Source organism: Misgurnus anguillicaudatus, chromosome 23 (genome assembly GCF_027580225.2).
Source record: "Misgurnus anguillicaudatus chromosome 23, ASM2758022v2, whole genome shotgun sequence".
Lineage (NCBI taxonomy): Eukaryota > Metazoa > Chordata > Actinopteri > Cypriniformes > Cobitidae > Misgurnus > Misgurnus anguillicaudatus.
Genome location: NC_073359.2, coordinates 24,850,925 through 24,877,500, shown reverse-complemented (window position 1 = coordinate 24,877,500; position 26,576 = coordinate 24,850,925). Strand labels below are relative to the sequence as shown.

Below are 26,576 nucleotides of genomic sequence, written 5' to 3'. Positions count from 1 at the left end.
TGTTATCAACAGCTCAGCCCTGACCTCTATTGGCCAAACCTGTGTATCGTCTAAATCCACTCACCTTCCCAAAGTTATCCGTGTGGAGCTGGTAGGCTGTATTATCCTGAAAAAGAGAAGGCGCAGATCTATAATTGAGCCGTAAAAACCTTTTAAAGACGCATACGCCACACAAAAAATAATTAACTTACAATGTTACTGTGGTGCGCCTTAGTCAACAGAAGCATTCGCCCCACCAGATCCGTCGTGGACACTCCCAACGTGCGCTTACATTCCCTGTTGGGCAAAAACGATGCATGACAGACATTTAATTTCAAGTTTAGGAGTGCCTGCAGATTTTAGGCGAAACTATGTTTACCTGTATCTGCCCATTCTCTTCACCTCGTCGTAAGTGTCCTTCCCGTCCACGGTCAAGGTGATGTCATCTATCAAAATAAATACAGGTATATTATTTAATTAAACAACAAAAGTTTCATTAGTTTTACTAGCAAGTTTACTGATGCATTTCAATAACATGGATTTGATCCATTTAACATTAAACAGGCCAACAAAATAAAAAAAACCACGAAGACAAGACAACATGACAATCTTTAGAGGTCATTTATCTGTACAGATCTCATTTTGGTTTGGCACGCTTTTAATTATTTTGCAAATAACATTGGACTATGCAACAGACATTACACAACTCCGTGCCTTCCTGAAGTTAATATATAAACTACTGGTTTATGATTTCCGCCTTTTGCATTCTATCAAACCTATTCTGCTGATATGCTGAAGATTTTAAGATCAGCCAATAAATATCGGTAACCAATACATGGATGCATCTCTAAAAAGGATGGTGACGAATGTGTATATATAACATTATATTATCATAATTTGATGTAATGTAGACATTCTTTACCATCTTTTTTTTAGAGATGCACCGATGTATCGGTTACTGATATTTATCGTTCGATCTTAAAGCCTTTAGCATATTAGCAGAATATGATCAAAAAAGATGGGGAAGATTTATAATTTGATGTAATGTAGACATTCTTTACCATCTTTTTAAGAGATAAACCGATGTATTGGTTACCGATATTTATTGGCCGATCTAAAAACCTTCAGCATATCGGCAGAATACGATCGAAAAAGATGGTGAAGAATGTCTATATAACATTAAATTATCATAATTTGATGTAATGTAGACATTATTTACCATCTTTTTTTAGAGATGCACCGATGTATCGGTTACCGATATTTATCATCCGATTTTAAAACCTTTAGCATATCAACAGAATATGATAGAAAAAGATGGTGAAGAATATCTATATAACATTCAATTATCATAATTTGATGTAATGTAGACACTCTTCAACATCTTTTTTAGAGATGGACCGATGTATCGGTTACTGATATTTATCGTCTAATCTTAAAACCTTAAGCATATCGGCAGAATACGATTGAAAAAGATTGTGAAGAGTGTCTATATCACATTTAATTATCATAATTTGATATAATGTAGACATTCTTTACCATCTTTTTTTTTTTAGAGATGCACCGATGTATCTGTTACCGTTATTTATTGGCCGATCTTAAAACTTTCAGCATATCGTCAGAATACGATCAAAAATGATGGTGAAGAATGTCTATATAACATTAAATTATCATAATTTGTAGGGGTGTCACAATTCTCCAAATCCTTGATTCGACTGGACGTGACATGGGGCCGTGGCAGCATAGACGATACCATTTTTTAATTCGAAGTTCGAGGTTGTGACTTAATTTCGATCAATTTTGATTTAAATTCGAAATCGTGACACCCTTAATAATTTGATATAATGTAGACATTCTTCACCATCTTTTTTTTAGCGATGCACCGATGTATCGGTTACCAATATTTATCAGCTGATTTTAAAACCTTTGGCATATCAGCAGAATACAATCGAAAAAAGGTTTTGAAAAATATCTATATAACATTACATTTTCATAATTTAATGCAATGAAGACATTCTTTACCATCTTTGTAGATATGCACAGATGTATTGTTACCGATATTTATCAGCCGATCTCAAAATATTTAGCATATCAGCAGAATACGATCGAAAAAGATGGTGAAGAATGTCTATATAACATTAAATTATCATAATTTGATGTAATGTACATTCTTCACGATCTTATTTAGAGATGCACCGATGTATCGGTTACCGATATTTATCATCCGATCTTAAAACCTTTAGCATATCGGCAGAATACAATTAAAAAAGATGTTGAAAATGTCTAAATAACATTAAATTATCATAATTTGGTGTAACGTAGACATTCTTCACCATCTTTTTTTAGAGAGGCGCCAATGTATCGGTTACCAATATTTATCAATATATTTTATAACTCACAAAATGTAGTAAGCTAACTTGACAGCATTTTAAGGGAAATACTTTACATGTTTGTTTATGAAATAATTCAAGTGTTTATGTTTCTTTACAATTAATCTTTCCTCATCTCCGTGTACGCAGAAATCACAGTTGTACTTGTCCAGCGTTTCGAGCGTGGTGACGTACGGCGCACCTTCCACGATCTCATCCACCCACTTTATGGCCCGTATCATTTTATAACGCTCAGCCTCAGTAAAGACCGGAGGGCCCTTGTGTTTGGCTATTTCCTCTGAGAAAATGTTTATTATTTCACAGTTAATCCCTCATAGTAAAACAATAAACACTTGCACAAAAATGCACAGATGGATCTCAAGCTTTCGAAAAAAAAAACAAAAAAACATTTCTAAGCCAATTATGTTTACAATAAATGCCTTATCTAATGCAATGACATTCATACATTTTTAAATGTAGTCTGAATTATGAAGGACCGAATCAAATATGTGTGTTGTAATGCATACCGTCTTTATGGACTCCCACTACCAGATAATCTCCCATTGCTTTGGCCTGTCTCAATTGGTTAGAGTGACCGTAGTGTACCATGTCATAGCTGTTGACAAAAAGAGTAAATACAACATCGATCAGTTCACAAGGTCAGGAAAATAACAGCGCTCAATAAAACCTTCATTGACTATGTAGTAAATGTGAAACGCTGGTGCTGACAGGAGTAACAAGAGAAGGTTTGTAAATTTGTTATTTAACCACGGTGAACCCTTGCCCCAGTAAGATCACCAGACAGGCCGATGGAATTACATTGGGACGTAATCTCCAATTTCCCATGATCCTCTTCTAGCCGCCACAACGTGTCAGCTATTTATAAATTCAGTTTCAGCATCTGATGTAATGAAAGGCTTACAACAGGCATGTTGACTCTGTAGTACCATAGTAATACCAGGGTATTTTGTAGAAAAGGGGTACAAAAGTACCTTGATTATTTTAGACATGATAACGTCTAAATTCACGTACCATGGTATTAACATATGTTGTAATGTGGTTCTCCTGTGGCACAGTTCTAGCTATGGTAAAACCATGCTATGTTGAGGTATACCATGGTATATTTCTGATATCATCATGGTTAAAGCAATTGTATGCACTGTGGCACAGTAATGGTATCAGGTTGTAAAGCCATGGTGCATTTATGTCTACTACGGTACTGAAATGAATGTATTTTTGTGATACCAAACATTGTAGTACCAAGATTTCATGTCCATAGTACCATAGTAATACCATAGTACTTCTCGGTAAGCCATCCAAGGTACATATTAAGAAAGTAAGTCTTTATTTTTGTAAGTGAAGTACCATGTTAATACCATTGTATATGGCTATAATAGTGATATTATGGTTAAAATCCATTGTGGTACGACCCTCTTTATTTTTGTAAGTGGAGTACCATGTAAATACTATGGTAAATGGAAATGACAGCCACTCAATACCATTGCGTGCAGATATCGCGATATAACCATAGTTGTACAGCCACAGTACTTGAATGATACAATTTAAAGACCACGTCTCATTTCTTTGAACAAAACAGAAAGCAAAACGTTAGGTGTGATCTACGCTATGGGTCTCACTCACCATCCGTCACACCACACCCGGATCAACCGTTTCCTCTTCTCCGGGCTGCGGGCTAACGCCTCCTGGTTGGAGGAGCCCGACTCCCCGCTGTTCTCCTCCTCTGCGTGGTTTCCGTTTCTAATCATGTTTTACGCGTAAAACTGTCGGTTAAAAGCGACTGTAACACACAGAGCCGGTGCGGAAACCCGGTAAAGCCAAAACGCCCTTCTTCGCAGATGCAAAGAGAATGTGCGCGATGTTGATGACGCAACGCGTAGACCACACGCCCCCTCGACGTACAACGCCGGTTGGGGAAGTGACGTCATACGCGTGTCGCCTCATACGAGGCATTCCTCGCAGACATTGGCCGTTTCTCAATCCGAAGGCTGCAGCCTCCGGAGGTCGCATTTGTAGGTTGCATACGCAATCAAGACTGTCTTATTTTAAAATTATAACAATTATAAAGTTGACTATTGCTTGTAGTTAATCCTAAATTGTTGTAATATCCTTATCATTTGCGAATGTAATGCTCAGATAACTTAAATAAACCAGGCTTGATGACGTATGCAGCCTGCATATGAGACCTTGGCAGGCTGCAGCCTTCGGATTGAGAAACGACCTGCGATAACCTATAGAAAATCTTTTAAAGTTATTTTAATAATAAAATTATACGTTAATCAACTCAAATTTAATTTAATTTTATATAATTTTGTTTATATCATTCACATGACGTAGGTACATATAGAGTTGCTTTAAATAGTACAAGGATATTTTATATAAAAACATCTAAATTAGTATTTTTTATTTTTACTTTACTTTTCTCAACACATCCTTTCTGAATAGGTGAATAATAAATAAACATATTTGTTTACGTAGGTAGGCCTCCTATTTCCTAAACTATTTCCTGTTGTATCATAATGCTGTCAATACTTCTCATTAAAGTTAGTGTAATATTTTTCTGACAATTCTAGAAACAAGCTACAATTTTGTTATTTAACATGAGTAAAAATAGGTTATTTGCATCCAAAATTGTATCAACATTATTATTACTTATTATATTAATATTATACATTTTATTTTAATTCCATTCATACATTTCTAATTATATTAAATATTATTACGTTTATTAAAGGGGCATGATGTAATTGAATGCCTGTTTCATAGATTACACGTTGTAAATGATTTAAATACGAGATATTCGCAGTCTGTCCTCTAGGTGGCGCTGTAGATCCATGCACAAATGTTCAAGTAGACTGACTCGGGATGAATATGAAAACGTTTATTTAGCAGAGCAGGACACCGTTCAACGACACTTTGATACAGTTGTGACACAAATAAATTTTCAGTTTTTCCTGAGTATTTAATGCATTCACCTGAGTTAACCTGATGTTCCTTTAATATCGCACACATAGAAAAACCTTAAAAAAATATCAATTTTTCTTATAACTTAGGGTACATGATGTTTTTAAGTCACAGGAGAATAAATAATAATGACTTCAGTGCTTAAGTTAAATGTAAAATAAATAAATAAATAAAAAAGAAAAATATATATTATAGTAATATGGCTTTAGATTTCCAGACTTTTGGCTTTAAGCGATATGGCATTCATTCATTTGATGATTGAAGGCCAACAGGATCCAGTTTTAAGCTGTAATAGGGAAGTCCATTGGTTCTTTATCAATTCCCGTCCCGTTTGCCACTAAAAAAATCAAATAAAAAAATCACATAAGACACATTTATTCCCTCTTGATAAAATCCAGTAATATTTCTTGTACTTAAAGGGATAGTTCACCTCAAAATTACAATTTGATCATAAATCACAAAAACCCTCTGTCGCTCCAAACCACCAAGCGCTCCGATTGTCCTCAGAAAACATTTCCAGATATTTCTGATGCAAACCGGGAGGCTTCTGTCTGTCTCACTGACTTCAATTAGTTAGGCTATACACAATTCTTTTCCCAGAAAGAATGAAAGACATTGCCAAAAAGGTCCATGTTCCATCAGTCGTTCAATTATAATATAACAAAGTGACGAGAAGACTTTTGTGCGCAAACAAAACAAAACAAACGATTTTATTTAATAATATGTTCTCCTGATTAGTTGTTCAGTGCGCGTTCACGAAAAGACCTGCTGAAGTAGTAAAGACACAGAATACGCTGGAAAGTAATTTGCGCATTTATATGGCTGTTTAAGTATTGTTTACAATCTTTGCATAATGGGTAAAAAAGCGTAAAAAACAAAAAACATTCGCAACTACGTCAGCAGTTGACATCAGCAGCATACACCATAGTCTGCTCGTAAACGCACACTGAATGACTTGGAGAAGAATAAATTGTTGGATAAAATCGTTTGTTTTGGGGTTTTTTATGCGCACAAACGTGTTTCGTCGCTTCATAATATTTTTATTGAACGACTGATGAAAAAGTCAATGGGACAAACAGAAGCCTCACGGTTTCCATCAAAAACATCTAAACAAAAATTCTGATGACAATCGGTTTAGAACGACACAGGTATAAGTGGTTTATGATCAAATTATCATCTTGGGGTGAACTGTCCCCTCAACATTCACACTTATTATCAGATCTGGTTAAATCTTTGTTTATAGTATTTAACACTATAAAGGAAGTCACCTCGCCCCCATTGCCTTTGAGTTCATCACCCATTGTAAGTATTCTTTAGCAGCCATGCTGTCCAAAACCTTGTTGACATCACTGGTAAAACTGCCATCTACGTGCCTTCTGCGGATCAGATTTGCACCTCTGTTGTCTGCAGACCTAGGCACATGTGACAAACAACTTATGAGAACAAAATCATGATCATTATTAAACGTTTGGAGTTTGACATTGTAAGCTGTTTTTTGTATGGTTACAAAAAAAGGAACAATAAGTCTGTTTGAAAAGTTGCTAAATGTCGTCATATGCTAATCAGCATGTTTGTGACGTCATCGCATCGTATTTGCATTTTGTCTGTTTTGCTTTTTCTACTTTCTTTTTTTTAAACAACTGATCCGCACATTTAAGCTGTTATTCGTTTTAATATTTTGTGTTTCTGTTTTTAGACATAGGAATAAGTATGAATACTGACTAATCGTCAAGGTTTGTTCAAACAGTCACTACATTTTCACAAACATTCGCTAAAGTAGTCCAAAAAGGCGCTGAATCTAGTTGCTACATTTGCAACACTGCATAGATAATTTGTTTGTTTTGTTAATATTCAATTGTATGACTATAATCCTGCCTGGGCCACGTTCAAGTTCAAACCAGTACGCAACGTTTTGCTACGGTTTCCGGGTTAAACGACATGTTGGGTGTTTCTCAAACCCGAGGACGCACCCTATAGTACAGACCTTCTGACAGTGGTCCATGGCAAAGACATAAAGGTTCCCACCCCCGTCGTATTTTCAGGAAAACTTTAAAGTGAGAAGTTAAAGGACGAGTTCGGTATTTTACACTTAAAGCATTAAACTTTCGTTTACAAAGACGTGAAACTCACCGAGTGGTCAGGGGCGTTCACCGATATGCCCACACAAAAATCGCTGCAAAAGATGCCCTCCAACAGCTGTTTTAGCATTTGTTGTAAACTTGTGGACCTATTTTTCCAAACGCCTCACACCCGTATATTCTTCTGCTGAGAGCTTGAATAATAAACACTCCAGCCCAGGTGGTGGCGATAGTCCACCTTTGCCAATTGCAAGAATACAAACAGAGTTCCCGGCGTGGAGTAATACAGTACCTCACAGCACATCTAATACAAGTCAATGGAGTTGGACAAAAACTACGATAAAACCTGTTGGAAAGCATCTTTTGCAGCAATTCCCGTGTGAGCACATCAGTGAACACCCCCGACCACTCGGTGAGCCCCACGTCCCTGCAAACAAAAGTTCAATGCATTTTAGGAAGGATTGTTCCAGTGCACCTATAGAGCCATTGTAGAGATGGGAGGTGATACAATAAACACCCGAAAATTCTCGGGCCAGCATCATATGTCCAAATTTCAGTCAAAACCGTTCTATTTCATCATAAACAATCTGAAAACAAGGCTTTAAGTGTAAAATACTGAACTTGTCCTTTAAAGAGTCTTCCAGTTCTATACAGAATTTGCATTGAAGAAATTGGGTGCCCACTCGTTTCCTACCAATGTTTGGCTTATATTTTGGAATGAAATTTAGTGACGAAAGTACCAATTTGATTCTTGTGATGTTTTTTGAATTTGTGCAAAGGATTGTGGGTGATTTGAGGGCACGAAGGATACAGTTCATGCATCCTTCAAAATTGTCAGAATGAAGGGCCTTTGAAGCGTCCTTTGAATTGAGATGTCCTTCGACGATGCGTGATGAATGATGTGGCAGCCGAGATATGCAGCCTTCCTAGGATGCAGCCTTCCTATGATGCAGAGGTCCTAGGATGCAGCCTTCCTATGATGCATCCTCGCGTTTGAGAAACACCAGTTTCCTTGAAACGGTGTACACCGATGTGCAACAGGGTTTGAGATAAATTTTCTCTTGTTTGGTGGGTGTGTCAGAACTGCAGTCCAATCAGCAGCAACATGTAAATAAACCACGCGGTAGTAAAGAGACAGCTCGCAGAATGGGTCCAAGTTGGAATGTTTACTTTCATTCTGGTCGGCAAGGGTGTTGACTATAACACCGAGGGTATTTTACAGTATTAAACACGTATTTATATAGATTTCATCAGGTTCTGGACACATTTTAAAAAGGACACAAAAAATGGCCTTCTTAGCTACCGTAGTTGCAACTCGTGCGTCATCAGAACAGGATGTTCAACGCATCACCGTTTCTGTTTAAAAAACACATATTTTGTCGGAGCCAAAACGCAGCCATGGTAAGACGTTTTTGTCAAACAAAATGGGGTTTTAGCCCCACCCCTAACACCAACACTCGAATCTAATTGGTTAATGGCAATGTCATTTCAAGAACGCATCATATTTGACAAAATCACATTCATATTTGATTAATAATGAGTTGCATGGATATATAAATAGGCAGTAGATTTTTGAGAAGGTGTTTGATTAGTTTAGCAACAAAAACAACAAAAGTTTTCGCACAAACATTATGGCAGAAAGATAACCAGAAACACACAGCCCAGTTTCAGCGTGATTTATTAGCATTAGCTTTATCGTAAAGTGCGTTAGAAGCAAGCAAGCAATCTGTTATTTCTCTCTCTCTCTCTCACACACACACTCGCTCTTTCTTTATTTGCATCTTTGTCATGATCAATAAGCAGCTGAAGGCAACTAAGCATTGAAGCCTACTGTTGTTTGGGCTGTCCTGATTTCAACCAGGCGACAAAGTTTTGGGCCGCTTGGTCTTGCAGGTACGAGCTGATGTCGCTGGTGTAAGTCCCTTCAGCGTGACGTCTGGATGGACCTCTGGAAAAAAGAGATGCATTGTGGGAATTATTATAGATGAAATGTTTGAATTCGAATCAGTTGGCGAAAATGTGAATTTGAATGGTAAAGTGGATTGTGGGTCTGGGTCGGGCTAGGTTAGGGTTGGGTTAGACCTTTAAATGAAATATTTAACTAAATCAAAGATTTTGGTTAAATATTTTTAAGATTGAACACTGCTATGAATGGGGAAAAAGGCAGCGCTCAATATGGCCGCTCTGCAGACGGAAATCTCGCCTTTCATTAAAACAATCCAATCATTTATCGATAAAGACTGACATTTTTCTGGGGGAGGGGCTTTGTCACGTGAGGTGCTTGCCAACCTGTTTGAATGCGCAATAGCTGAAGCGACTTTGGAAAAGTTTTTTAGCACAATTTTAGCTTTTAAAAAAACAAAAGTTATTGCACGGTTGATGTCAGGTTGAATTGTTGGTCAGAAATACGTTGTTTAATTGTGATTTTAGCATACAACTTTAGAAATAACTAAAATAAATAAGTAGATAGGACTTGTGTAGTCTTGTATAACTGCCCAGGGGCATTGCAAACATGGCCGCCAAGTGACATGACTTCCCTAAAGGGACTTTGATTAAATATATATATATAATATTAATATATAGCTTTATTTATAGATATATAAATATAATTAAATAAAAATACTTAGTTTAGATACTTAATACATAAAAACTATGTATTTTAAACGAAAATACTGTAAAATACTTAAAACAACGTAAAATTTTTATGGCAAAAAACAATTCAACAATATCGCTACAAAATTATATATGTGTGTGTGAAATACTGTAATCGTTCGTACCCGTTTCTCTTGGAGTTCATGAGCCACTGAACAAAGTCTTGCGCTCTTCGGGTCTCCAGGTATTTGCTGTAGTCGTTCGAGAACGTCCCTTCTGAATGCCTTTTTACGGTCGTAAAATCTTCACCTCTCGGTAAATAACTTACTGTCTCTGTGCTACAGGCGAAGAAACTTGAAGTCAGTATAATTGTGTACACCCCCCGAATGTCCATGACCATTTAAACTTTTAGAATGTCTGAGCACTTTTATTGAACGCATATATACTCAACGTCAAACAATTTACAAAAGTTCAAAAACCAAACTAAATACATTTATTGTTTAATTGTGCATTATTTAAAAATGACACACACCTACGTGGAAACTTACTTATAAGCACAAGTTATTTTTAACCAATTGAATATGTTTCTGATCTGTGTCTCAGATAAGATAGATTAGATTTATAGATTTACGTATAGATTTCTCAATACATTTCTCTTACCTCGTGCTTTCCTCTTGTAGTGGAGCACAAATGCTGTTTTGAACGAAGAGTAATAAAAGAAGACCAGCAAAAACTTGGATGCCCTTCATTTTCAGCTTCTGTAGAGTTTACACACGTCCTGTAGAAATCATAGACATGCAAACAATAACTAAAAGTACCACAAAGACCAACTAACCCAACATCTACAAGTTTTTTGGTCCAACTTACGAATGAATGGATGGACCTTCCTGTTCCTCTGCTGTTGGTTTTGTGGCCTCATCTCAAACCTCTAGGTTTATATAGCCAAACCAAGTAGGCTGGCCTGCTTTGAAAGCGCACACATACACACGTTCAATTCAGCTCATTCATTAGTTTCAGTCCATTTACCGCTCTGGGTGTATCTCATCCAATGTTTGTTTAAAGAGAGAGATTTGCCAAAGTGCTGGAGGTGTGAAGAAAGAGAAAGGATGCTTCGCAAATAAAGGAAAAAATAACGCGTGAAGCGCTACTGTGTAGACGACAACACAAATTTATGTTTTTCTTGAACAGAATGCTTTGTACATAAAATGTTTATGTGATTTTGAATTAATTGTGTGAAGATGTAATTGATAAAATTACATTACATTAGAACAGAAAAAGGTTTTCTGGTTCCCAGAATGCTTTGCACAAGGCTGTTTTTTATAGTTTTATTCTGTAAAGACAAACATTTGTTAATGTTCATTTAACTTTGAAGTAGATAACATAACTATAAATATACAGTTAGTTACTGGCAAACAGCTGCATAACTACAGCAAATTTTTTATGGTGAACCACTTGATCCTTCAGGTTGTCTCGGAAAAGTTTAAAATTCCCAAAAAAGCAAATTTAGTGCTGTGAAATAATTTGTTTGACTGTTATTTGTACTAAATTGTTTATTTATCATTAGCAGGGTATGAAAATTCCTTGTTGCACTTAAATTTTTAAGTTTAATCAACTTGAAATTACAATTAATTATAACTTAAGCTAATTCAACTTAATTTTATCATTTTATAAATTATAACTTTTTACTAGTAAATAAATTTTAAATAAATTGTAAAATCAAGTTGATTAAACTTAAAAATGTAAGTTTAATAATTAAAGTTTTTGTAACATACGTTAGAAGTGTCAATTTTTAAACTCGAATTTATTTATTGGAATTAATATTTTTTTGTCATAGACAGTAAATGATATGCTTTGGTAAAAAAATACAATAAAAGAATCAATAAAGTATATTTGTGCAGTTTAATTAAAATGATATTTATTATATTACAATGCACAGTACATTATAAATGGAGATACAATAAATATTGCCACTTAAGAAACTTACATACTTAATACCCGATTTTAAATATATATTTTCTTTATGTTTTTCACATCAAATTAATAGCTGACAATGAACTTCCTGCATGGACAGAATATACATTGCTTTTCCCAGCTCAAAGCTGCAAAATATGCATAATGTAATGAATAAAAAAAAAATTCTGGATCATCAAGCTTGTGCGCATCCATGAACATCCGATAACATCTGATCATTTACATTCCACATGGCACAGTTTCTTATTGCTGCTTGACATTTTAATAAATGTGAGGTTTTATTTTTTTAATACAGGTTAACAAAGTGTCCATTTTTACATCACAAATCAGTTGTTTACGGTGTTAGGGGTTGCTCATCTGTGAGTGTATACGTGTGACGTGTTCAAGCGATGAATCAGTCCGGAAGTAACGTTGATTCAACGCTGAAGTTTCTGAGTAGTTGTTCTGTCCGGAGGAAAGAGTTCATGAGTTCAAGTGAAGCAGTTTTTCAAAAAATGAGTCATGTGAGTGTACACATGCTTGTTGGCGGATCCTCCGAGTCCATGATCTTTATCCGTGTACCACTGAACAAGAAAAAGGTTAATAAATATATGTAAATTTAGCATTTACGGTGTGTAATTTTATATATATACAAAGAGTTATACATTTGATATATGAAAATGATCTTGTTGTTGCTAGCAGGATTCTCTATTACTTAAGCTACAAGTGCTTGTCTTACCATTGCATCAAAGTCCACTTGCTCATCAACCAGAGCATTAGAGATTTGAGCAGCTTGTTGGAAGTGAACATTATCTAAAAATACAAGATGGAATGTGTTTTACACTTAAACATTAAGTCATATGAGTTATTAATAGAGAGAAAGAGAGAGAGAAAGAGGTACTGTATACATCTTACCGTCAGCAGTACCATGCACCAGGAGGTACTGAACGGATTTAAAGTTCTTGGCTCTGCCCGTCACTGTGGAATTCTGCAAGAATCACAACATCCCGTAAACCTGGAAATCTGCGCTTTCCTCCAGTGATTTATTTAAGAACTGACTCACTCGTATGTTTGTGACGTCTTTTGTATACGTTCTTTAGACATGATGAGATTTTACGACAACTTTACAACTTTGCACCGTTTTTGTCAACTTACGTCATAAAAGTCCTGATTCTCTGTGGGTGTTAGCATGTATCTCTCAGTGTAAATAGAATCTGTTGGAAATGACAGTCAAAATGCTTAGCACAATACATAATGAATGAATCTGATGACGCACAATGTCTGTATCATTGAATCATATTTACAGTAACTTACCGTAATACTCCCATTTAGACACTGGAGCGACAGCCATGCCACATTTAAACACTTCGCTTCCAGCTCCCAAAACCATCGATGTGACATAACCACCGTAAGACTGCATTAGAGACACAGCATTGAAGACTCAAGACCCAAAATACAGCTTTGACCATATGCTTAAGGGCCAATAAATTGAAAAAAAAAAATTTGGGGAACTTACCCAGCCCCAGATGGCTATCCTATCTTTATCAATAAAGCCCATTTTGATAAACTCTCTAAAAAAATAAAAGAGTAAAAAATTAGTTCATTTTCTTCGCATTTAATTACTGTATGATTACACATCTAAAAAATATGAAGAAACTACAGGTTTATTTTACCTTTCCACATTTTTCAAGCACTCGCATGATTGATTTTGTAACCAAAGTACCAACATTATCACAATAAGACCAAAATATGATATTAAGCAACTTTTTGTTGTTGTTTTTATGATGTGATGTAATTCAGAGTAAAACAGAAAAAAACATTTAAAAAATCATTATCTAAATTATTTAATTATATCTATGATTATTTTAGATGATGAAAAGTGAGGTTTATATGACTGGTGGATGAAGGGGAGGTGTGAAAAAATTAGGGTGATATCAGCGAATGATTTCAGTTGATTTCAGATCACCGCAATGATTGCACATCTCTCTACAAAACACAAGGGGGAGCTGCAGCACTTGTATAAACGAGACCGTATTAGATGGTACTCCTTAACTCACAGTGTAACGCGATACATTGCAAAGCCATTCAATAGAGTGGATAAAACAGCATTTAAAGAAATGCTGCAAAACTTTTATAAGCAGTATGAAGGCCAGTATTTAAGGCCTGTTCTGGTATAGTCCGTTTATTTTGATTGCATTTTTATTTTCAGTTATTTTTACGAAACTTTATTTTTTATGAAAAAGATAGATTGAAAGATAATTATTAAATAATTAAATGTGTTTTGTGTATTAATATTTACTGCCAGGTAAACCTTGCAAAAAATGTAATTTAAGTAATCTCAACAATGTATGAAAATTATTTCATGAACAAACAAAAAATAGATGAGAATTAAATGTCAAAGCAATAAAACAGGCAATTAATCGTCATAATCACCACAATTTGTTAGACGATTAACCGTCAGCCAAATGTCATAATCGTTCAGTGAAGGCGTTTCATTGGTATTACAGTACATTTTTAGGTTAGATTTTTTTCTTCCGAATAAAGCGCACTGATAAATTTCATTAACAAAAAAAAAAAACAGTATTGCGTATTAGTAAATATGGTAATTTTTGAAAATTACTTGATGACTATTAAATGATTCTCAGCACAAGTTTAACTGCATAAACATACACTTAAGACCAACACGACAGATTTTTACCTAGCGGCTGTAATCTGATCTTCGACTTCGTAGGTACCGAGTCGTTTGTAGATGGAGTGCATGATTTTATCGCCTTGGTAACCGCTTCCTCTTCCATCAAAGCTGGCCACGATCACATTCTCTGTACTGGCCCAGTATGTCGACCATCCAACCCTAAACCGCAAATCTGACTTCTGACTGCAGGGCCCTGCATATCTACAGAAGAAGGATAAATTACGTTGTTTTTTTGCTCACGACTAAACTATTTGGTAAAAATAAGTAGCTGGCTTACACATCAATAAGCAGAGGATATTTTTTGGATTTATCGAATTTGGGAGGCAATGTCATCTGGTACCAGAGATCTGTATGATGAAATGAAAAGAAAGATTAGGATCGGATTTTCTTTGGAATGAATCAATAAAAAAAAGTTTTAGTCTTACCAAAATCCCCAATCTTAAGAGTATTATGTGTAACCAATGGCATTGCGATCTCTTGCAAAATGCCCTCCAAATCTTTGTTGTCTTCAAGAACTCTCACCTCTAAATAAATAAATTGGGGACAATCTAATAACCCAGTTTCAGCTATTAAAAATCTTACAGATTTTGTCCAAAACTGATAATAATTGTAAATTTATGGCTGACAACCAATTAACACTAACAATTAATTTTCATGTGCCATATTCCCTTAATACTATTTAACCAAAGAAAGATGTAAAAAAAACTTTAAATAGTTTGTGACGTCAACCCCTTAAAAATTGTGAACCTTTTTTTAACCACTAGGGGCACAGTTCTGACCAAACCGATCTTATTTAAATGAATGTCCGTACCTGATCCATCTCGACTGTTTCTTAGTGTGTACAGAGGAGGTCCAGGCCCTACGGAAACAAAAACATAACAATATTTTATCCATTGCAAGTGTTTTGCGATATATAGGCAAGTATAAATACTGTACAGTAGCATGTACCTGAACAGTCCATACGATAGTATGTCCCTTTATGGCTGAATAGAGCAGAATTATATTTACACCTGTCCTCATTTAGGGTACACGTCAGGCACACGGGCTCAGAATGAGAGGCACCATTTATGGTGATCCTGCAGGGGGGTTAAAATAATTATTTATCTTATTTTCAAACTGTGAAGACATATATTATTACCCGACTTACTTGTAAACGTTTCTTTGTCCTGGATGGCTGTTATGTTGGTTACTGACATAGTATCTATCGCAAAAAAGGGAAGACAAGAGGACAAACGTAATAAAATCTACGTTTCAGCAATGCCAGAAATGTATAGGAAATTTTTATGAACCAACTTACACGGCATCTTCTGTGACTTTAAGAATGCTCACGACCTCCCACTTTCCACTCGTCAGAAATGTTTTGTCTGCCTATAAAATAACATTGGACAACATTATTGAACATCACAAACAATTTTTACATTTAATCCTATTTAATGAAAGTGTTTGTACTATATGAGACAGTAAAAGTATATTTTTGGCCTAGTGAGTTGACCTGAATATATTTTTGGTTGAACGTAAAATGAAACCTTTTTTTTGTAATACAGTGTAAAAATTCCTTGTTGCACTTAAATGTTTAAGTTTAATACATTTTAAATTACAATTTATTTTACATTTATTGAATAGTGAGGAGTTGCTATAAATTATAAAATAAAGTTGAAATGAAGAGTTTCGTTGCAAAACGAGATAAATTTTTGTCAAAACATGTTTATTATTATGTTATCATGTTATTATTTTGTTTTATTGTGCTACTTAGCTGTATTTTTAAGTTATGAAGGTTTAAATCAAAACAAACCAACTGCAGTTGCATTGAAATTAATTGGAATGCACAACCAAAAAACGGGATTTCTGAACAATTAAAAAAACGGAGTTATCTCGTTTTGCAATGAAACTCTTCAAATATTTTGAGCTAATTCAACATTATTTTTATAATTTATAAGCAACTCCCAACTAGTCAAGAAAGTTAAAATGAATCGGAAATTCAAGTTAATTAAACGTACAAATTTATGTGCAACAATTTATTTTTTAAAGTGTCGTCAAATTTAGACCAAATTTATTTATATAATAGGAATAAGTAGCACAGTTTTTAAATCATAAAGCTGCAATCCACAACTTTTTTTAAGCAAAGATCAGTTGTTAAGCAAGTACATAAAAGCCTTACCTTACTCCAAATTCGCAAACTCATAAAAACGCGTTATAATTTGAGCAATACAATTTTGCAAGTAGTGTTAGTTTCATTTTACTTAAAAAAAAAAAACTCAATTTGTGACAATAGCTGCGTTTCCATTTCCCTTCAAATTGCGCAAACTGACATTGCAATTGAAAATACGCCAATGGAAACATGTCAATTTCCATTGGCCACATATTAAATTCGCAAAATCAATTTGCACAATTTAAATAGCAATGGAAACACAGCTAATGATAGAGAGGTGAAAGTTACGAATTGGCATTTTAAAACGTTAGCGCATTTTAGTCGTAAACTGATTAAACTCACGTCTTTAAAGTAAACAAGATGTTTAAACCCTTCTCCGTCACTCAGTATGTAATAACAACTTTCGCCATCTGGCCGAAAGACAGGTTCATCTGGAGAGAACTGTTAAAACAAGATAAACGAAAAACCAACCTATAACATTTAATCAACATTGTATTAACAATAAATAAATAGTTTCTCGCAACAAAGGGTGCTTTATACCCGGCCAACCCAACCCGTGCTGCTTGTGATTATCTGGTTCTGTTCAAAAACACAAAAACAATATTTTAAAGTACTTGAAATCAGACAATATTGTAAAACCATCAAGATTTATTTTCTTAAATTATTTTTCGTGTATGATCTTGGTGGCTAAACCTTTTTAAACGTACCAGCAAATCTTCGCTCCATTTGCCATCGTTAAACTTATACGATTTCAGAGCCACATAGCTCTGTGTCCTCTTCTGCCACTGAACTACAATGCGCTCGTCCGTCGCCCATGTGACTGTACTCAGATAATGGTCTCTGTAATAAAGCACCAAGTTTTAGGTAAAATAACATTTGAAGAACCCTTGCAAACCAGATTTGCAAAACTAAGAGGTTTTGTTACCCTGCCCCTACATCACTGGGGACGACAACTTCCGAGATGTTATGTGTGTTCGTATCCAATACGAAAAGTTTCACGATTGGGTTTGGGGTTCCAGGCTGTGTATCGTACAAACAAAAGTGTAAAAAACCTGTCAGCTATGTTAGCATGATATTTGATGGAGTCGGAGTTGAAGATGTTATTTACCTTGGGGTACGGTATGAAGACTGTTTCTGGATACTGACCATTACCGTACCAGGAGTACTCGATGCTGTGGACTTCCGAGTCGTTAAACTGAGCATACGCCACAAATCTCCCATTTGGTGACCACCACAAAGCAAAGTTTGTGGAGAACATCTCTTCTGCAGAAGAAACAAGTATGGCGGATTGTCAAACAGGTGAAAATAACACATAGTACTGAGTAGTTTAGGTAGTTGCTTACTGCCCCAAAACAGCAAAGTATGTTCGAATATAGACTTAAATACTGTATATGAGATGGTTGTTGCCCATTTTATTATCAGTAAGTGTGAGTCACTTGCCTAGATTAGCAGTAAAATTTTTACGACCATTTTCCAATCACAGCCTTTTTTGATGTACTATACCTTTAAAGGGACTGTAAGCAACACGCATTTGGAAAGGCGAGGCGCTAGAGAGCACGATTCGTTTGAATCCTACTTATTGCCCCTTTAATAAGTCTCTGTCGATAACCACCTATGATTGGCTAATATCCGTCACTTACCCTCGTACACCCAATCAGGAATGCCATTGAGGATCAAGTTGTAGGCTCCATTATTAGTGACCTGATATGGAGGTGAAGTGGGAGTCTCTTTCACATAGACGTTGTATTTCCACACGTAAGCCTAAATAGATTTAAGCAAGATCAGCATGTTCAATATTTATAATATTATATTATACTACATTTGTTAAGCAAAATGTATACTTTTGCATTGATTTTATGAAGTAAATTGTACGAAGAAACAATGACGCAGAAGTATTAATGAAAACTGACGCGTAGCCTACAACGTACATGCTACGGCGTCGGTCGGTCCTACGCAGAAATATAAATCATGCTTTCATGTATATTGTAGTATGAACTATACTAAATTGATAAACTAGTATACTTAAATATTTACTATGGTGAGGTTCAAAAACACTATTATTAAAAATATTTAGTTTAAATATTAAAATACACCAAAACACGTAGATGAACGTATTATGACTGCTATAAGTTGTGCGCTACTTTTCTGAGTCATATGTCTGCAAACAAAGTTTCTTATAGAAAAAATTCATTTAAAGACAACGCAAAACATTGTTCGAAGAAAACATTACAGATTTAGTTTTTTATGATTACCGGTAATCGAGTTCTCACTGATACTCACCAGCTTGTGACCAGTTGGCGACCAAGCGAGGTACTGGATTTCATGTGGAATATCTGCATTTATAAATGCACTGATATACAAAAGAAGTTAATACATTTCAAGTAATCGTTAAGCCTTGTATAAAATCTTCAAAAAGTAACCATTTAAACTGTTTCATTTAAAAAGGAAAAATACATAGCTGGTTTAGCTAGACACCACAAACGTGTCATTAGCGCCGCCATTTTGGGGAGGGCAAGACTACCCTAGACCAGTGGTTCCCAATTCCAGTCCTCGGCCCCCCCCTCCCAGAATGTTTTAGATGTCTTCTTATATGAAACACCTGATTTCACTGATCAGGCACCTTAATTAACACACTAACGAGCTGATAAACTGAATCAGGTGTTTTTATATGGAGACATCTAAAATGTTCTGGGAGGGGGGGCCCGAGGACTGGAATTGAGAACCACTGCCCGAGACCATTGCATATAGACCATTTTGCAAGATGTAAACAATACTGGTCCAGAAGAACTTCCTGTTTTAGTTTTTTTTTTAACACTGAACAAATGTAATTAATATTAGAACAAAATACAACAGAAAATTTAGAACTGAATCAAAATGTGAACTAAAAAACTTAAAAACAACAGGAAGTGCATCTGGACCAGTGTTGTTTACATCTTGCAAAATAGTCTATACACATGTGTGGGAGCAGCGTTTACGTTTCGACATTTATTTCAATGCTTGACAAATGTGCGTTTTCGCAATTACAATTTTTGGACAATAAAATTAAATAAAGACTATATTTTTGTTACTCCATTTAGATCATACGCTAAATCGGCTGAGAAATGTAAACATTTATGTGCTTTTAATCCAGAAAAAACATGGCTCCCCTTCACTTGTACGTCTTCATAGCGCAATATGGCAGTGCTGTTAATATATGATTTAACGAGCAATTCAGCATCTATATAAAGTATGTCTATGATCATTTTAAAAAACAATCTATCAAACATACTTGCTTGCCAGGTCATAAATTGAGTATGATGCAGTGTATGAGTGTCTCCATAGCTGTTAAAGAAACCGAACATTAAACACGCAGAGATCCATACACGTGATCAATCACTTATCAATGTGTTTGATTGATACCTTTGTGTAGTTGCTCACAAAACAGACATATTTACGATCGGCTGACACCATGTAATCGGAAGCTGCCACACGGGCCTGGTGAGATGAAAGGAAGGCAATTCATCTCAGTATTGATTATTGATATAATATTTGATTGATACTACGGTTGCATAACGATTAATCACGATTAATCATGATTAATCGATTGCAGAATAAAAGTTTTTGTTCTTAAAATTAAACATGCATATTTATATATACATAATTATTATTCACAGTTCACACACATTTATGATGTAAACAAAAACCTTCATTCTGCAATAGATTAATCTTTATGCAACCCTATTTGATTCACTGCAAGTCTTGTTTATGCAAGTAGCTCCACCCTAAACTAATGTCATTGGTTTAGCCAAATGTCCATGTGAATTAAAGAGATAGTTCATTTAGATTTGTTTTCAAATGTTTGTAACCACACAGATCCAGAGCACCATTGACTTCCTAAGTATTATTTTTCCCTGTTATGGAAGTCAATGGTGCCCCAGATCAAATTTTTCATTTTTTTGGAGAACTGTCCCTTTAATGTGTGTATGCGAAAGGATCAATTAATTTTAAAAGACTTCGGTTTTAGGGGGAAAAAAATGCCAAATGTGATTTGTAAAACATCTTACAAACGTCTGAGGGTTAAGGAATTCACTTTCACTTCCTGTAACTGCGTTGATCAGAAATACTGAACCGTCTCCTGTCTTGTGAAGATATTCATCATCTTTGGAGGTAAAACAAAAAGGAGGATAAAAAAAATTTGGTGGACTATTTCAAAACATTCAGTTTTATTTATGTTAAATATATACAGTGCCTTCAATCTATAAATTGTATCAATATGTGTGTTTCCTGGGAATGGAAACCATTAACTTTGCAATGCTTACGCAATGGATTACCAACTAAGCTACAAAAACACCATTATTATACCCTATTTAAAATCACAGTACCTGAGACCCAGCGCAGGTTATATGATTTGCTCCTTGCAGTGTTGTTAAAATAATCTTCAAGTGTGAAGGTCTTCTGTGGCTGTGCTTTATCCTCTGTGATAGATAGATAGATAGATAGATAGATAGATAGATAGATAGATAGATAGATAGATAGATAGATAGATAGATAGATAGATAGATAGATAGATAGATAGATAGATAGATAGATAGATAGATAGATATACAGAAAGATAGATAGATAGATAGATAGATAGATAGATAGATAGATAGATAGATAGATAGATAGATAGATAGATAGATAGATAGATAGATAGATAGATAGATAGATGTATTAAGATATACTTTGAGACAAACGTTTTTAAAACACACACATGCCATCTTACAGTTCATTTATGGCATTGGTGGGACCCTTTTACCTTGATTTTACAGTATACAGTGTGTGTGCATGAAACCAGAGCTAAAAGGAAAATGATCATCCTGTACAAAGTTCAAATTCAGAGTGAGATAATGGCCCAGATAACAACTGGAAACATCAAAAACACTGATGTAAGCTCTCCTGTAGCCAATCAACTGTGACATCACACTAACTAGTATAAAATGATGACTTTATTGAAGTTTAATAAACCCATAAAGCATGCGTTTGACATCTTACAAGTTTGTCACGAAGCCCAACGATAAATCAGAAGGCTGCGAAGTGTATAAAAGCAGTGTCATGAATGTAAAAGTATTTACCGTTCAGATATATGACTGTTGGCACAACTATCAAGACCACTGTCACTGCGATCCCGAGTGCAGCAAGAATCCATTTTCCGATTTCCTAAACATGGCATAATATTCAAAACAAATCAAATCCACGATCACACGAGTCAACAACACAACGCATTGTGCGTGGAACGCAGGGATCCTCTCCAAATGCGCTTTTACGCATTCGCGCTTTTCACCATCTAGACGTTAAAAACAAACTTTTACAAGTTGTATGGACAATATTTGCAGACTTTTTACTTACTAACCTTCATGCTACAGTCCCAGATCAGTACTCCGCTATTCTTCAGCGCAAATTGCTTTCTGTCCCGGTGCGCCACTGAGGGCACGAGTGTTAAAGATTACCTTCACTTTGCTTGTAAAGGGAACAATAAAGTCGTGGTAGATTAAAGTTCGCTATATGGTAAAACATACTCCCTGATATCAGCCAATGATTCAGCGATTTATCTATAAATATGTCAAAACGTCAAAAGATATTTATGTAGTTTTATGCATTCATACACATTCACTCCCAACATGCCATAATCGTTAAAGTGTATTCAGTTACAGTAACTAACATATTACAAATATGCTATTTACATTTTATGTGTGCATTATAAAATGCATTGCATAACCACGTGACGCGCATATTTTCACGAAGCCTATTAATGAATCAAATGAATCGTTCGATTGAATCGATAATTTTTAATGACTCGATCAAAACGATTCTTAAAGGGGACATGTCATGAAAATCTGACTTTTTAATACAAATATAATTTTTTTTAATAATAATAAGAGTATGATTTTCACATAGCCGTTTGTATTAATGAAAAGCTTGCATTCCTTTATGCTGTACACACAGTATATTATATGTATCATACATTTTTACACCAGAGCTCAAATACCATAAAATTTATGAGGGTCATTTATAAAGCAAATAATAAATAATGACTGAAGTGAAACAGGCGCACTTCCTGAAGTCATTGAAAAAAGGACATCCGGCTTCTCATGAGGCTGTTAGTGATGTTATGCAATAACAAAATATCCTGAAAATCATTACATATTTAAGATTATGTAATCATTTTTGAATCCACGCACAAAATTACAAGCTTACGAAGCGTATTTAATAAAAGTCAATAAAATTCTGAAGTTATTATACTATTATTGTATATTAATATATATATATATATATATATATATATTATTATTAATTAAATTATTATTAATTTAAAAGAGATTTTTTTTAATCCATTTAGTTAGTAAAATGGCAATTATTTCGAAGATGTGATCATTTACTACACATTATGATGAAATAGGTTATCTTCTTATTTCTCAGCTGATATTTACATTTATTTCTATAAATAAAATAATAAAAAAAATAATAATAAATATATTTATTCATGCTAGTTTCTAAATTTGGGTGGAGTGTGGAAAACTGGAAAATCATGGATTGTGTTCTTGGTTTGTACAAAGTGACTGATTGTTTATGGTATTGGCAATTCATTTAAAGCCACAGCGAGCAGAACAACCGTCGTAAAACTGACCAAAGAGCATATTTTCCTCCCACAGTCTCTAAAGTCTAATGTATTGTATCTAAAGGGCTTTTTGAAAAACTGTGGAAAAAACACATTATAGTGCAATTTTCTTTTGAAATGTACTTGAGATGCAAGATAACAAAGTGCAATTTCTCATTCCCAATAAAACATTACAGATTTCATTTACTGCAACTACAAAATGTGTCACGTCCTTTTGTTAAATAATAATCATCATGATACAAATGTGCAGTAAGTGAGACTCACAACTGGACTGAGTCCAGTTTACTCTGAAAATTTTTATGTTTTCAGCTTCAGATACAGGGCTCATGCTGACGTTCTTGCTTTTAAGAAAGACAGGATGTGATGTCACAAGAAATAGTCAAAGGTGACGGCTGATTAATATGTCTATTTGTCTATCCATAGTGTTGGTCTTTCTGTCGTATCTATCTATCTGGATAATAAAAATCTGACTGTCTACAGTATTTCGGTCTGTCTGTCTGTCTGTAGTATAAATCTATCTATCTTTCTGTCTACCTATATGTCTGTCTGTCTACAGTATATGTTTGTCTACAGCGTCTGTCTGTCTGTCTGTAGCATCTGTCTGTCTGTATCTATCTGCCTTTCTGTCTGTCTGTCTGTCTATCTATCTATCTGTCTGTAGTATAAATCTATCTGCCTTTCTGTCTATGTCTGTCTACAGTATCTGTTTGCCTACAGCATCTGTCTGTCTACAGCATCTGCCTGCCTGTCTGTCTGCCTATCTACAGCATCTGCCTGTCTGTCTGTAGCATTTGTCTGTCTGTCTGTCTATCTACAGTATCTGTCTGTCTGTGTGATCTGCCTGTCTGTCTACAGTATCGAACGGTCTGTCCACAGCATCTGTCTGTCTGTCTGCCTGTCTAAAGCATCTGTCTGTCTCTCTGTAGCATTTGTCTATCTGTCTACAGCATCTATCTGTCTGTCTGTCCACAGCATCTGTCTGTCTGTCTGTCTACAGCATCTGTCTGTCTGTAGCATTTGTCTCTCTGTCTGTCTGTCTGTCTGTCTACAGTATCTGTCTGTCTGTGTGATCTGCCTGTCTGTCTACAGTATCTAACGGTCTGTCCACAACATCTGTCTGTCTGTCTGCCTGTCTAAAGCATCTGTCTGTCTCTCTGTAGCATTTGTCTATCTGTCTACAGCATCTATCTGTCTGTCTATCCACAGCATCTGTCTGTCTGTCTGTCTACAGCATCTGTCTGTCTGTAGCATTTGTCTCTCTGTCTGTCTGTCTGTCTACAGTATCTGTCTGTCTGTGTGATCTGCCTGTCTGTCTACAGTACTATCTAATGGCCTGTCCACAGAATCTGTCTGTCTATGTGCCTGCCTGCAGCATCTGTCTGTCTCTCTGTAGCATTTGTCTATCTGTCTACAGCATCTATCTGTCTGTCTGTCCACAGTATCTCTCTGTCTATCAGTCTACAGTATCTGTCTGTCTGTGTGATCTGCCTGTCTGTCTACAGTATCTAACGGTCTGTCCACAGCATCTGTCTGTCTGTCTGTCTGTCTGTCTAAAGCATCTGTCTGTCTCTCTGTAGCATTTGTCTATCTGTCTACAGCATCTATCTGTCTGTCTGTCCACAGCACCTGTCTGTCTGTCTTTCCACAGCATCTGTCTGTCTGTCTGTCTGTCTGTCTGTCTGTAGCATTTGTCTCTCTGTCTATCTAGAGTATCTGTCTGTCTGTCTGTCTACAGTATCTGTCTGTCTGTGTGATCTGCCTGTCTGTCTACAGTATCTAACGGTCTGTCCACAGCATCTGTCTGTCTGCCTCTCTAAAGCATCTGTCTGTCTCTCTGTAGCATTTGTCTATCTGTCTACAGCATCTATCTGTCTGTCTGTCCACAGCATCTGTCTGTCTGTCTGTCTACAGCATCTGTCTGTCTGTAGCATTTGTCTCTCTGTCTGTCTGTCTGTCTACAGTATCTGTCTGTCTGTGTGATCTGCCTGTCTGTCTACAGTATCTAATGGCCTGTCCACAGAATCTGTCTGTCTATCTGCCTGCCTGCCTAAAGCATCTGTCTGTCTCTCTGTAGCATTTGTCTATCTGTCTACAGCATCTATCTGTCTGTCTGTCCACAGCGTCTGTCTGTCTGTCTGTAGCATTTGTCTCTCTGTCTGTCTGTCTATCTACAGTATCTGTCTGTCTGTCTGTGTGATCTGCCTGTCTGTCTACAGTATCTAACGGTCTGTCCACGGCATCTGTCTGTCTGTCTGTCTAAAGCATCTGTCTGTCTCTCTGTAGCATTTGTCTATCTGTCTACAGCATCTATCTGTCTGTCTGTCCACAGCATCTGTCCGTCTGTCTACAGCATCTGTCTGTTTGTAGAATTTGTCTCTCTGTCTATCTACAGTATCTGTCTGTCTGTCTGTCTGTCTACAGTATCTGTCTGTCTGTGTGATCTGCCTGTATGTCTACAGTATCTAACGGTCTGTCCACAGCATCTGTCTGTCTGTCTGTCTGTCTGCCTGTCTAAAGAATCTGTCTGTCTCTCTGTAGCATTTGTCTGTCTGTCTACAGCATATATCTGTCTGTAGCATCTGCTTGTCTGTCTGTATACAGCATCTGTCTGTCTGTCTGTCTACAGCATCTGTCTGTCTGTAGCATTTGTCTCTCTGTCTGTCTGTCTATTTACAGTATCTGTCTGTCTACAGTATCTTATGGTCTGTCCACAACATTGTCTGTCTGTCTGCCTGTATAAAGCATCTGTCTGTCTCTCTGTAGCATTTGTCTGTCTGTCTACACAGCATTTATCTGTCTGTAGCATCTGCCTGTCTGTCTGTATACAGCATCTGTCTGTCTGTCTGTCTGTCCACAGCATCTGTCTGTCTACAGAATCTATCTGTCTGTAGCATCTGCCGATCTGTCTGTATATAGCATCTGTCTGTCTGTTTACAGCATCTCTCTGTCTGAAGCATAGCATCTGCCTGTCTGTCTGTATACAGCATCTGTCTGTAGCATCTGCCGATCTGTCTGTGTACAGCATCTATATTATCTATCCGTAGTATCCTTTCCTGTACAGTATCTATCCATCTATAGTATCTTTCCATAGTTTCTGTCATATCTCTCTGTTCATCTGTCTGTCTATCTATCTGTCTACCTTTCTACTGTA

At 35.9% G+C, this 26,576-nt stretch overlaps 3 protein-coding genes across 3 annotated transcripts in view; all 3 read right to left on the bottom strand.

Annotated features, from left to right (window-relative positions):
* The window catches only part of pcyt2 (phosphate cytidylyltransferase 2, ethanolamine), a 13,946-nt gene extending 9,693 nt beyond the window's left edge, over positions 1-4,253 (bottom strand). The window contains exons 1-6 of the mRNA XM_073861323.1: positions 3,987-4,253; positions 2,873-2,961; positions 2,484-2,643; positions 359-427; positions 192-276; positions 65-106 (exon numbers count right to left, since the gene is read on the bottom strand). Of these exons, the coding sequence (XP_073717424.1) occupies positions 65-106; positions 192-276; positions 359-427; positions 2,484-2,643; positions 2,873-2,961; positions 3,987-4,111 (570 nt within the window). The 5' untranslated portion in view covers positions 4,112-4,253. The remainder of the gene's footprint in view (positions 1-64; positions 107-191; positions 277-358; positions 428-2,483; positions 2,644-2,872; positions 2,962-3,986) is intronic.
* A 970-nt stretch (positions 4,254-5,223) lies between these two features.
* On the bottom strand, positions 5,224-10,975 carry gcga (glucagon a). Its single transcript, XM_055216902.2, has 6 exons — positions 10,865-10,975; positions 10,658-10,775; positions 10,183-10,335; positions 9,237-9,353; positions 6,596-6,739; positions 5,224-5,664 (listed from the first exon to the last, which is right to left on the bottom strand). The coding sequence occupies exons 2-6, from the start codon at positions 10,744-10,746 to the stop codon at positions 5,643-5,645; spliced, it is 525 nt and encodes a 174-aa protein (XP_055072877.2). The 5' UTR covers positions 10,747-10,775; positions 10,865-10,975; the 3' UTR covers positions 5,224-5,642.
* Positions 10,976-11,895: 920 nt separating this feature from the next.
* dpp4 (dipeptidyl-peptidase 4) lies at positions 11,896-22,369 on the bottom strand. Its single transcript, XM_055216901.2, has 26 exons — positions 22,160-22,369; positions 21,882-21,966; positions 21,150-21,242; positions 20,832-20,926; positions 20,188-20,262; positions 20,057-20,109; positions 19,069-19,138; positions 18,429-18,549; positions 17,897-18,051; positions 17,714-17,808; positions 17,496-17,628; positions 17,329-17,367; positions 17,131-17,229; positions 15,937-16,007; positions 15,787-15,840; positions 15,588-15,715; positions 15,451-15,498; positions 15,065-15,163; positions 14,917-14,986; positions 14,646-14,840; positions 13,464-13,518; positions 13,262-13,361; positions 13,103-13,161; positions 12,863-12,935; positions 12,687-12,760; positions 11,896-12,531 (listed from the first exon to the last, which is right to left on the bottom strand). Exons 1-26 carry the CDS (start codon positions 22,163-22,165, stop codon positions 12,439-12,441), a joined length of 2,238 nt encoding a protein of 745 aa, XP_055072876.2. The 5' UTR covers positions 22,166-22,369; the 3' UTR covers positions 11,896-12,438.
* Positions 22,370-26,576: the final 4,207 nt, after the last annotated feature.

What these genes read in the sequence shown, in the direction of transcription:
- gcga (XM_055216902.2), bottom strand. Translation starts at nt 10,746, where the DNA reads ATGAAGGGCATCCAAGTTTTTGCTGGTCTTCTTTTATTACTCTTCGTT. An exon ending in CTACAAGAGGAAAGCACGAG is followed by an intron (nt 10,336 to 10,657) that starts GTAAGAGAAATG and finishes CTTCGCCTGTAG; the next exon opens with CACAGAGACAGTAAGTTATT. An exon ending in ATGAACTCCAAGAGAAACGG is followed by an intron (nt 9,354 to 10,182) that starts GTACGAACGATT and finishes TCTTTTTTCCAG; the next exon opens with AGGTCCATCCAGACGTCACG.
- dpp4 (XM_055216901.2), bottom strand. An exon ending in TAACCTGCGCTGGGTCTCAG is followed by an intron (nt 20,927 to 21,149) that starts GTACTGTGATTT and finishes TTACCTCCAAAG; the next exon opens with ATGATGAATATCTTCACAAG. An exon ending in ATTTATGACCTGGCAAGCAA is followed by an intron (nt 19,139 to 20,056) that starts GTATGTTTGATA and finishes TTTGTATATCAG; the next exon opens with TGCATTTATAAATGCAGATA.